The sequence below is a fragment of the Meriones unguiculatus genome, chromosome 3, assembly GCF_030254825.1.
Source record: "Meriones unguiculatus strain TT.TT164.6M chromosome 3, Bangor_MerUng_6.1, whole genome shotgun sequence".
In the NCBI taxonomy this organism is placed as follows: Eukaryota; Metazoa; Chordata; class Mammalia; order Rodentia; family Muridae; genus Meriones; species Meriones unguiculatus.
This window is the reverse complement of record NC_083351.1, coordinates 142,059,602-142,070,824: the sequence shown is the minus strand read 5'-3', so window position 1 is coordinate 142,070,824 and position 11,223 is coordinate 142,059,602. Positions and strand designations below refer to the sequence as shown.

The 11,223-nt window shown below is 38.6% G+C and overlaps 1 protein-coding gene across 1 annotated transcript in view; it reads right to left on the bottom strand.

Moving 5' to 3' along the window:
* Positions 1 to 318: 318 nt before the first annotated feature.
* The window catches only part of Grxcr1 (glutaredoxin and cysteine rich domain containing 1), a 102,684-nt gene continuing 91,779 nt past the window's right edge, over positions 319 to 11,223 (bottom strand). The window contains exons 3-4 of the mRNA XM_060378720.1: positions 7,904 to 7,969; positions 319 to 616 (exon numbers count right to left, since the gene is read on the bottom strand). Coding sequence (XP_060234703.1) covers positions 437 to 616; positions 7,904 to 7,969 — 246 coding nt within the window. The 3' untranslated portion in view covers positions 319 to 436. The remainder of the gene's footprint in view (positions 617 to 7,903; positions 7,970 to 11,223) is intronic.

Genomic DNA, 11,223 nt, shown 5'->3' with positions numbered 1-11,223 from the left:
CCTAAAAACATTATGGCCTAAGCATACATAATGCACTATTGCCCACTGTTCAAAGCTATATGCTTCAGCTCTAATCAATAACCCTAAATAAAGGGTGACACTACAACAGACCCTAAATTAGGTTTTCTTTCCGTGCAAAATCAGACATATTTGAGAAACCAGACTTTGGATATGTTACAATGACGTTGAGTTCTCCATAATTTCCGCTAAAAGCCAGCATTAGCACAGGGCTTGGCCCATGGTAGCTGTTGAATAAATAAGTGCATATGTAATGAAACAACAAAAACGACTACAGCCAAAATTTAAAACAAGGGTATTTAATATACAAACTTTATTGTTTAATCCAAAAACGTGACTTTCTTTTACAAAAAAAATTAGAAATCAAATTTTAGCTTTTGTTTAACAAAATGAGGCTGTCTCTGGGCAGAAGCTGCAGTCAGCAGGCGCAGTTCTTACAGCGCTGAAGGCCGTTCTCATTGCAAGCTGTACACTTCAGGGCTTTGAAAGCGTCTGTAAAGCAATTTCGAAACACTGACATCTTGCTCCCGTGGCACACAGAGCATGGAAGGAAGCCAAAGCCTCCACAGGAGGGACACTCGTGTGGATGCTGCACTCTCTGCATAGTGAGGCAAGGAACAGGGGAGAACAGAAAGTGTGTGAACACCAACAACCCAATCAATACCACAAAATGCTGTAAAACAACACTGGTGTAAGGGAATTGTGGCTGTGCATTTGAGAGTATCTGCCATTAATATCCATGGGATCTAAGGGAAGGACACCTGCCAGACTCCTTCACGGCCCTCCCTGATGGCCATCCACAACACAGGCTTGCTTCATAAAGTATAGTGAATTCTAGGCTGTGCTGGATGGCATATACTTTCAAGAATTTCATCATACAAAAACATTTTTGCCAACCAAATATAACAAGAGACAATTCTTTTCATGAGAAGAAAATGCTTTAGCTTTCCCTTTTGCATCTCTTAACACTTTTCTGTCTCGAAAAACAGTAAATTTTTCAAAGAAATTGAAAAATCAGAAAATGATGAGCTAAACTTTGAAAGAGCCACTATCAACTGACAATCCATCATTACGCTGCAAATTTGAATAATTCTTTAATCTTTCAAAGCACTTTCCACTGTATCGTTATGTAATTTTCTTCCCTCCACACATATAGGCATAATCTTCAGGAGAGACACAATTCAAACATCATTATCCTCATTTCATACTTAAGAAAACAGACACAAATATCTTGAGACATTTATACATGTCATAAACCTTTCTTAGTAGCTATCAGCCTTTCTATCTGAAGCAAAGATAAAGTATCTCAAACACAGAATGAATACAACAAGGCTCTGTGTTGAAGAAAATGTTTTATAAAACATTCACAGTCTTTTCAGTTTGCCTCTTTGAACATGTAAGGTATCTCAGAATTCACTGTTGGAACTCACCGCACCAGGGGTGATTAGAAACCATTATAGAACGAACAAACAAAATTGTGTTAAGTTCCTGACTTACAATAAAGGAATTGCCAGCAATGTTTGAAAACCTGGTTTTGTGCAAGCTTAGGAAATGTGGGCAAAACAAGCACACACACGCATAAAATGACAAACTCAGACAACCATATTTAATCCATGTGCATACATACAGTTTTGCAATACAGAGTCAAAATTGCCCATTAGAATCTCCAAAGAACCCGACTGAAAAGAAGCCAGAATTAACTGGGTTTACGCTCCCCCCACACATGCAATTCCTACTATATACAACTAAAAGAATCCAGAAAACAAGTAAATAAATAAAATTTTCTCCTCAGTAATTTCCAGAATGTAATTTGGAAAGTAAACATTGGCATATGACCTACTGCATGTACACATCCTCACATCTCTTTTCATGTATGTATTTTCTCCAAGATCCATTTATTATTACACTTTGGTTTACCTGTCATAGTAAGAAACCATTCAATGTCTCATTTTTAACAGCACAGAATTATTTTGATAAAATGTAGGTATTGCTGATCTGGATGACACCAGCTGGAAACTGGAAATGCCATAATGATTGAAGAGTTTCAAAGATTTCCCAAACAGATAGATTGAATGCAAGTGGTAATTTGATGATTTTTGTAATTGTTCTTTGCAAGAAATGGTCCCTACAAAGAAAGGTAAGCTGTACTTATTTTCTGTAATGTTAAAATGTCTTTGTAAATATTTGGAAGGAAAGAATATACTTTAAAGGGCTAAATATTGGAGAATTAGCAAGAATTGTTATTAAATTTTAGAAATGAAATGATCATGTCAATACATACTTGACATCACTGAAATTATAAAAGAAGGGCACATTTTAAAATACCAAGCTACAGTCAGGCACCACGATTCATGCCTGTAATCCCAGCATTCAGTGAGGTAGAGGCAGGCAGATCACTGTAAGTTCAAGGCCAACCTGGTCTACAAAGCGAGTCCAGGATAGCCAAGGCTATACAGAGAAATTCTGTCTGAAAAAGCCAAAAAAAAAAAAAAAAAGCAATCTGGGCCTTTTTAGCATATACCTGTAAACACAGAACTTCAGAAGTAGAGGAGATGGATAGATGGATGGATAGATAGATAGATAGATAGATGATAGATAGATAGATAGTAGATAGTCAGACAGATATAATGACTTATATAAGAATTGCAGCAACTAGATAACACATAGGTCAGGTGAGCCTATAGCTAAGAAGTTGTCAGGCGATAGGGCTCAGGAGTCCAGGACTCCGTCCATTATTGCTAGATTGTAAACAGGTGTGGGTTCCAGTAGAACAAGGTGGCCACATATTGCAAATGAAGTTAAATTTGAATTTCAGATCTGTAACAAATATTTTATATAAACATATACATTTTCTTGGACATAATTAAACTACGATTTATTATTTATCATTAAAATGTGAGTGGGCATCAAGCCTCTTTGGCAGCCAAACAGGGCAGGGGCTGTCAAGCAACAGGAAGGATGTTTGGAAAACAACTGTTTATCGACCAATGTAAATTTTTTTTGTAGTTTAAAAAAAAATGTGCCTCAGCATTTTCAGTAAAATATATAAGAGAGCACCAGGTGGACTTTGTCTAACAGCAACTCCTGTTGTGTCCTGGAGCAGCTGTGAATGATGAAATTTTAAAATACTATATGCTTTTCCCCAGAGAATACTTACGATGACAAAGAACAGCCAAGCTGAAATAAAGTGTGAAATCTCGTCAACCGCCTGTGCTCATTCTCCACCTCTGTCACTGTCACCCTGAACATCGGGCTGTCTCGCATTGTCTCTGAAATAGAGCCTACCACGTGACTTTTGACGACTAAAAGCGTCTAATGTTAAATCCAGTAGTACCAAGCATCTACTCAGGCTTCATCGTTTATTTGAAAGTCACAGCTGATGAATGTCCTAAGGGAAAATTAACATATTGACACCGAAATCTACATTCTCGTGCTGACAGAGTGACTGCTGTATCGAGGCCAGCCTAAAGTCCTGTCTTCAGGATCCAGGAGGTCTTTCTTTGATTACCCAGTTATGGACAGGATTTAGTGAACTAATCTACATTGGATGAATGGAAGGTTGGCTGGCACACAGTGAGGTTAGGTATTGTAAGCCATTATTTTATTAATAAACCACTGCCTTAAGTCATATGCACCAGCTGCTGTCTCCAGCTAAACTGTTCCTAGTCACATGACTCACCTGTGTTCTATTATGCTGAGTTGTTTTTTTAATTTTTTTACTTGCTTAATTATTTATTATTTATTACAATTTATTCACTTTGTATCCTGGCTGGGGCCCCCTCCCTCGTCTCCTTCCAATCTCACCCTCCCTCCCCCTTATCCCCCTATGCCCTTCCCCTAGTCCACTAATAGGAGAGGTCCTCCTCCCCTTCTATCTGACCCTAGCCTATCAGGTCTCATCAGGACTGGCTGCCTTGTCTTCTTCCATAGCCTGGTAAGGCTGCAACCCCCCAGGGGGAGGTGATCAGAGATATGCTGGGTTATTTGATGTACATGCATCGATACTAGCCTTCTGATTCAAGAGCTTGCTTCTGTAAAGGAAAAGTAAATACGCTTTTAATTCACCAGTTAATTTTGATGCTTAGGGCACAAGGATGAAACCAGTCTGAGACCACTGGTTTTTGTTTGTTTTTCAAAAATGGCTATTTCAATGACAAATGTGAGGCAAGACGTGGCTGTTGTGTCATGAAAATCTGCTCCACTTGGCCAGTTGCTCATGTGTAGGGACCAGACAAGCTCTACCAATAAGTCCCAGCCACTTGGCTTGCCAGAGAAGTGTTCACTTGAACAGTAGACATGGTAGCATTCTCGAACCAGAAAATGTAAAACTGTTTGTTGATTTCCTTCTGTGGGCTTCATATAACTGCTAAGCCTTGTTCCTCCCCTTCACTTAGGATAACTGTTAAGACTGGGACCTGGACTATGAGGGCCAATGGCACTTAATGACCGCTGTGTGGTGCCCAATAATACATATCAGAACATCGTAGGACCTGTCTAATGTTTTCCTATAGAATGACCAGTTGTCCACCTCCTAGGATGTTCCATGAGAAACAGACCGCAGTGTTAGAATAACTTATTCTCTGCACCTAACACAATAGATAAATTTTTCCGCTAGTCCTTTAACATGCCATAATAAAGTGGTATGTCCCACTTTTATTGAGAGGTACAAGAGCATAGCTTCATGATTACTATTATAGGCTTTAGAGACAGGCTGTTCAGATTCAGGAATTAAATATTTTCTGTAACATCCTGAGCAAGTGATTTAGTCTCTTTCTGTGCCTCTGTTCCCTTAATGGCATCATGGGAATAATAATAGAACCTATTTCAATTATTCAGTATATATAACACCAAATATATTACTTGCGACATAATCAGGATTTAAAAGTTTCCAGCCTTGTGAATATTTAAGTCTTGCCAAAGCTAACCAGAAATGCTGGAAGGATCAGATTGGGAATATTGCATCCTCATCCAGTTTGATTTATCATCTAGTGCTTCTCTAGGGCCTGTCTCTTTTTTCAGGTGATCTTTCATTAAACCCCAGTTCCCTCGTGAGAGGAGTTCTAGGATTTTTTGGATGATTACAAATCCTTTACCACTTTCACCATTCAGACAAGAGGTCAACCAAATTGTAGCACCACACTTGCTGTAACAATGGAAGCCAGAAGCACCCATTCTTTTCAAAATTAGGAATATTCTTAATATTTGTACCTCAAGTGAACTGATTGTAAAATTGAGACAAATCTAGAGAAAATATTTCTCAAAGCTGTGTAAGCTGGAAGAGAAATATCAGTTACATTAAACTAGTATGTTGATATTAAATGGCAGAATAAAAGAATCGTGGATACAAAGGAATAAGTGTTCAGAAAATTTAAGTTATTTATATATCTGTGCAAAGAAAACTATGAAGGCTCATTCCTCCTATAAGACTCTAAAAGGCATTACTAACGTATAGAATTAAAATGCTTGTCTTACTTAGAGTTTCTCTTGCTGTAATTAAACACCATGAACAAAAAGCAAATTGGAGAGGAAAGGGTTTATTTAGCTTATTTTTCACATCACTGTTCATCACCAAAGAAGGTAGAACAGGAGGAAGGTAGAACAACGGGCAGGAACCTGGAGGCAGGAGCTAATGCAGAGGCCATGGAGGAGTGCTGCTCACTGGCTTGCTTCACATGGCTTGCTCAGCCTGCTTTCTTATAGAAACCAGGAGTACCAACCCACAATGGACTGAACCCTCCCTCATTGATCACTAATTAAGAAAATGCCTTACAGCCTAATTTTATGGAGCCACTTCCTCAACTGAAGCTCCTTTCTCTCTGATGACTCTAGCTTACACCAAGTTTACACAAAACTAGCCAATCAATACAATGAAATTTACATAAGGCTGTTTACATTTCAATTTTAATTAAAAAAATAAATAAAATTTAAAAATTCATTTTTTTTGGAAGTGTAAGCAAGAGTATCAGGAGTTCAAGGTCATCCTCATCTGTTTAGTAAGCTGGAAGCCAGCCTGAGTTAAATGAGACCTTATCACAAAAAAAAAAAAAAGAAAAGAAAAGAGAAAAGAAAAGAAAATCAGTTCCTCGGTCACCCAGCCATATGTTCCATGCTCAATACCTCCTGGCAGCTAGTGGCTACTATGTTGGAGAGTTCAGGCAGAAACTGTTTCCAACATGGAAGCAAGAGCTACTAGAACAGGCTATCTTAAAGAGATATACAGCTGTTAAACTAAATGCCTTCCATCTTCACATATCAAGATAAAATCAAATCAGGTATATTCTGTAATATCACTTGCATAGCATTAAAATGTGCTCAGAAAACTAAATAATAAATAAATGATATACAGCATGCAAGTTGTCTATGTTAAATGAAAATATATGCATTAACCTAAATTAATAGATTTATGGGAATTAAGTGGTCTAGAGGAACAAAAAGAAAGAAAAAAATCTACTGATGCAAATATTTTAGTTGAATGGAGTTTTAGACAAATTAGTGCATACTCTCATTTGATATCTGAACCTATCAGGACTCCAAGGAGTAAAGGTACATTTCCAAAGTCACATAACTATCATTAGAGCTGGCCTTCCAACTAAATTTCTCAAGGTTTCAAACCATAATACAGAACACAACTTGAGAATGCTAAGAAAACTTAGGAAATCAAATCATGGTATATTCTACTCCGACATCCAGAAACCCTCAAGGTTCCGAAGAACTTTCTCTCTACCTATCTCATTTATTGGAGCACTGTGTATAAACGTAATGCAGCTCTCAACATTATAACAGAAATTATCAAGAAACTTTTCTGAGTTACTGTCTTATGCAAGCAAATTTTTGAACAGACACCATTGTCTCCCAAAGAAAAATTCTTGGAAACCATTTGTCAAATAAGTGAACACATTTTGTTTTCTTCCTGAGAAAGATGAAATGACTGTTAAAATCGAGGAGCTCATTTGGAATGTAAACCAAAAACCCAAATGAAAGTGATACCAGACATAATTTGGCAACAATACAATATAAAGAGTCATAGAGATAAGAAGGCAGGATAGACTAGACAGTATTTTTAGATCTGGCACTAGAAATAGATAATACAGACATTGCAGGTAGTGAAACGAATTGAGAAACGAACACCCTAGGGTAGACAGAACTTGCATAAATTAGTGGTTCTAAGAGAGCAAAGGGGGCCACATAGATCTTAGTCTTGACTGTCATAGAAGGTATAGGAGAGAATAAAAAAAAATAAGGTAAAAACAAGAAGAACCAGCTAAAGCATGTGGGCCCTCTCCTGCCTTGTTCACCAGGAAAACTCTGGATAGTTAGGAATGCGTAATTTTCACTCTTAAAAGTATTTTCATCTGGATGATAAAATATATGGTCTCCCAATGTGCAGGAAGAAACAAGCTAGTAAAATCATCTACTAGAGAAATGCTAAGGGTTTCTCAGTTGCATATTAATTAAATGTACTATATATTTGAAGAATTGTATCTCTGAGGCTATAATTATAAATAGTAGAAGGTAGGAGCAAAAATTAAAATATGTGTCTCTAGAAATAGTTTTCCTTTTACCTTCATAAATGATGACTACATCCATGAGAATAGGTGTGCTTTAAGACAATTGTCTAGTTTAATGCTTCATCAACACCTCTGTTACAATCAGTCTCAGATAAAGCAACTAAAAAGTTCAGTTAATAGGATGAGGTTATTAGAAGCACATATTAAAATCACCCTAGTTTGAGCAAATGTAATAACAGGAGGTACCCAATTACAACACATATACTGTTATATATTTGTACGAACATGGAATAAAAATTCAACTAGGAAACCGATTATAATCAGAATGTGCTTAACATTTTTGATTACTAAAAATAAGTTGTTAGAAGCACAATTACCTCAATTTTGGTTAAGAGGTCTTGCAGTTCTCCTGATTCGTTCATGGACAAAATTTTCTCAGCACCCTATTAACAAGAGGGGTAGGGAGGAAAGAAAGTCCTTTGTGTTAGTATTTGAAAAGCCAAAGTCGTAGCCAGGAAAGGTTAACTCACAAAATAATGAACACAATCTTCCCCTTAGCTCTGAGTAAAAGTAATACTAAAGACAAAAAGTGTTACTGTCACATACCCACTCCCTGTGTCAAGAGTCATGCTAGGCACCAAGAAGGCTACCAGCTGAGGCAAGTTCTGGGAAGTACTAGCCATCACATCAGGCATGTATATAGCACACGCATGGAGCCTGGTGCCTTGTGTTTCATCTGGAGAAGGGGGCTTTGAGCAAATCCACAGCCTGGATTGTTGCTGCCCTCTCCTAGTCATCCTGGCCATGGCTCTCCTTACAGTCATGCACATACAATAACATCTAAGAAAATAATTATCATCAAACCAACACCATTGTCAGACAGGAAACATCATCGTATTTGATGCAGGAGAGTGAGACATTAGCAGGAATTGGCCCTTAGTAAATTTAAACAACCCCAAGATCTCCTGCAGAGAAAACAAAGCCACAGTTGGAACCCAGGCAGGGGAATCCTCTATCTGATGTTCTTCTAATACTTATTTGTGAAAGTAAGAATAGGAGCCATACATGCACTTTTCTACACATTCCTCATGGCTCTGCAAACTATCCCAGTTGTCTCTCCTTTGTAAATTCTTAACATTCTAACTCTATTCCTCGAAGTATGGAGAGAAAAGGAGAAAGGCATGAGTAACTATTACTAATGAAAGTCTGAAGCAACATCTACCTTGTTTACATTTTCCCTGCATTGCTTACAGTAAGAGTCTAATCCACTTTTTCTAAATGAACAAGCCAGGGAGGAAGATGATACCATTTTTTTTTATTCCTACCTGTAGTAAGCATGGCTAACATTCATTTTTTTAATTTAATTTTATTTTACTAATTACACTTTATTCACTTTGTATCCCCCCACAAGCCCCTCCCTCCTCCCCTCCCAGTCCCACCCTCCTTCCCCCTTCTTCACGCATGCCCCTCCCCAAGTCCACTGATAAGGGAGGTCCTCCTCTCCTTCCTTCTGATCTTAGTCTGTCAGATCTCATCAGGAGTGGCTGCATTGTCATCTTCTGTGGCCTGGTAAAGCTGCTCCCACCTCAGGGGGAGGTGATCAAAGAGCAGGCCAATCATATTATGTCAGAGGCAGTCCCTCTTGCCATTACTATGTAACCCACTTGGACACTAAACTGCCATGAACTACATCTGTGCAGGGGTTCTAGGTTATCTCCATGCCTGGTATTTGGTTGGAGTATGAGTCTCTGGGAAGACCCCTGTGTTCAAATTTTCTGTTTCTGTTGCTCTCCTTGTGGGGTTCCTGTCCTCTCCAGCTCTTACTATTTTCCACTTCTTACATAAGATTCCATGCACTCTGCCCAACAGTTGGCCATAAGTCTCAGCGTCTGCTTTGATAGTCTGTAGGGAAGAGCCTTTCAGAGGCTCTCTGTGGCAGGTTTCTAGGTTGTTCTTCTGATGTCCATCCTCTTTGCCTTTCAGGATGGGGAGTGAGCATTTTAGTCAGGGTCTTCTCTCTTAATTAGTTTCTTGAGATGTACAGATTTTAGTAGGTTTATCTTATGTTATATGTCTATATGAGTGAGTATATACTGTGTGTGTCTTTCTGCTTCTGGGACAGCTCACTCAGGATGATCCTTTCCAGGTCCCACGGCTAACTTTCATTTAAAGAAATAATAATACCTTAGTTCCCATGGAAATCAAGATATATTTTCTGTGAATACATATAAAAGAACAATTTTCCCCCGAGAATGGAAAATTAATGTTAAAAGAATGGTGTAAGTAAAGACAAGCTGGGAAATTCCAATATGGGCTAAAGACCTGCTGGCTGAAGCTGCCAGATGCCTTCTGGAGTTAGTGGCATTTGGTCATTTGACCACGTGTTCAGGTCATGAAGAATATGCCACTCATCTAATGAGGGACAGGTTATTTGTTGCCTAGAAACCTCTACCCCTTGTTTCATTTCAGTTTAGTCTACCTTCTAACAAATATCAGCATCAGAAATGTCAAGTCAATATATTAAAATCCACTACAGATGAATGAACAGGGAGGCAGAAATGCACGGAGCCTTGGAGGTAGATTATATTCATTACTTGTTGATAGTTTTCACCAGGCATATGGCAGACATGACAGCCAAGATAAAAACATGGGAGACGGAAGCCCATCACCAGAACACTAAAGGCTGAAACTTAGAAGGAACCAGTAATATTTTAGTTTTGCAGCTTTCCATTTCTTTCCCCAAATAAAATGGGGAAATTCTCTGGGGAATCTGGCACAAGAACTAAGGCAGCAAGAATATACACCTCATTTTTCCTCGAATGAAAGAAAATGTACCACAATGACGGCAAACAAAATGAATGCCCATAAAAGCTATGGCCGATTGGCTTCATAGTTCTTTTCTTAGCAATGCATTGTGCTTCTGTCAGTTGTTTAGAATATAATATGTGATGAGAAAGGACATAGTTCATTGCCCTTAAAAGCATGGAATTCTCTCTTCCTTGGCCAAATAATTTCTGGAGCATAGATTCTACCTTACAGGAGAGAGTCAAACTTCACTCCTATCCAAATTGCACACACACACACACACACACACACACACAATGGTATAATCCTTATCAGAAAGATAACTGGATCTCTAGTGGACAAGTGGTGTACCAAGTGCTTAAGATTTTTTAAAGGTTTCCCAATTACAGGGAGCAGAGAGCTGAACAACTGCTTCCCTCCATCACCTGCTGCAGCCTACAAGTCTGCACGATTCCTTTTTAACCAGTGCTCAGATCTGTACCATGATTCTGGTTTCTAGTCTCAGGCGTAACAGGAGCTGAGCCACAATGATAACTGAAATTTCCTGCTCTCTTCTAATCCCCATGTCTGTGTCATCAAGACTGTTAAAATGCAAAATCTTAGAGTGGAGGTGGAAAGAGCATTCTGGGATCCCTCTGTCTGCTCCTTAGAGCCTCAGCCAGAATGAAGATCTCAGCCTAACTGGATCACTTCCTTCCGTGTTCTAGTTCAGAGTGCTTATCATAGAAGACTCTGCTGCTCCGTTCTTCACTGCGTTTTAGTATTCCAAAATTCTCACCCATTCCCCTTTTCACTCAAATATATCTAAACTATTATTTGGCTTGCCAAAGAGAGCCCTGTGTCCACAACAGAGGTTGTACCACCCTAAACATGGACACTCTTGATAAATAAC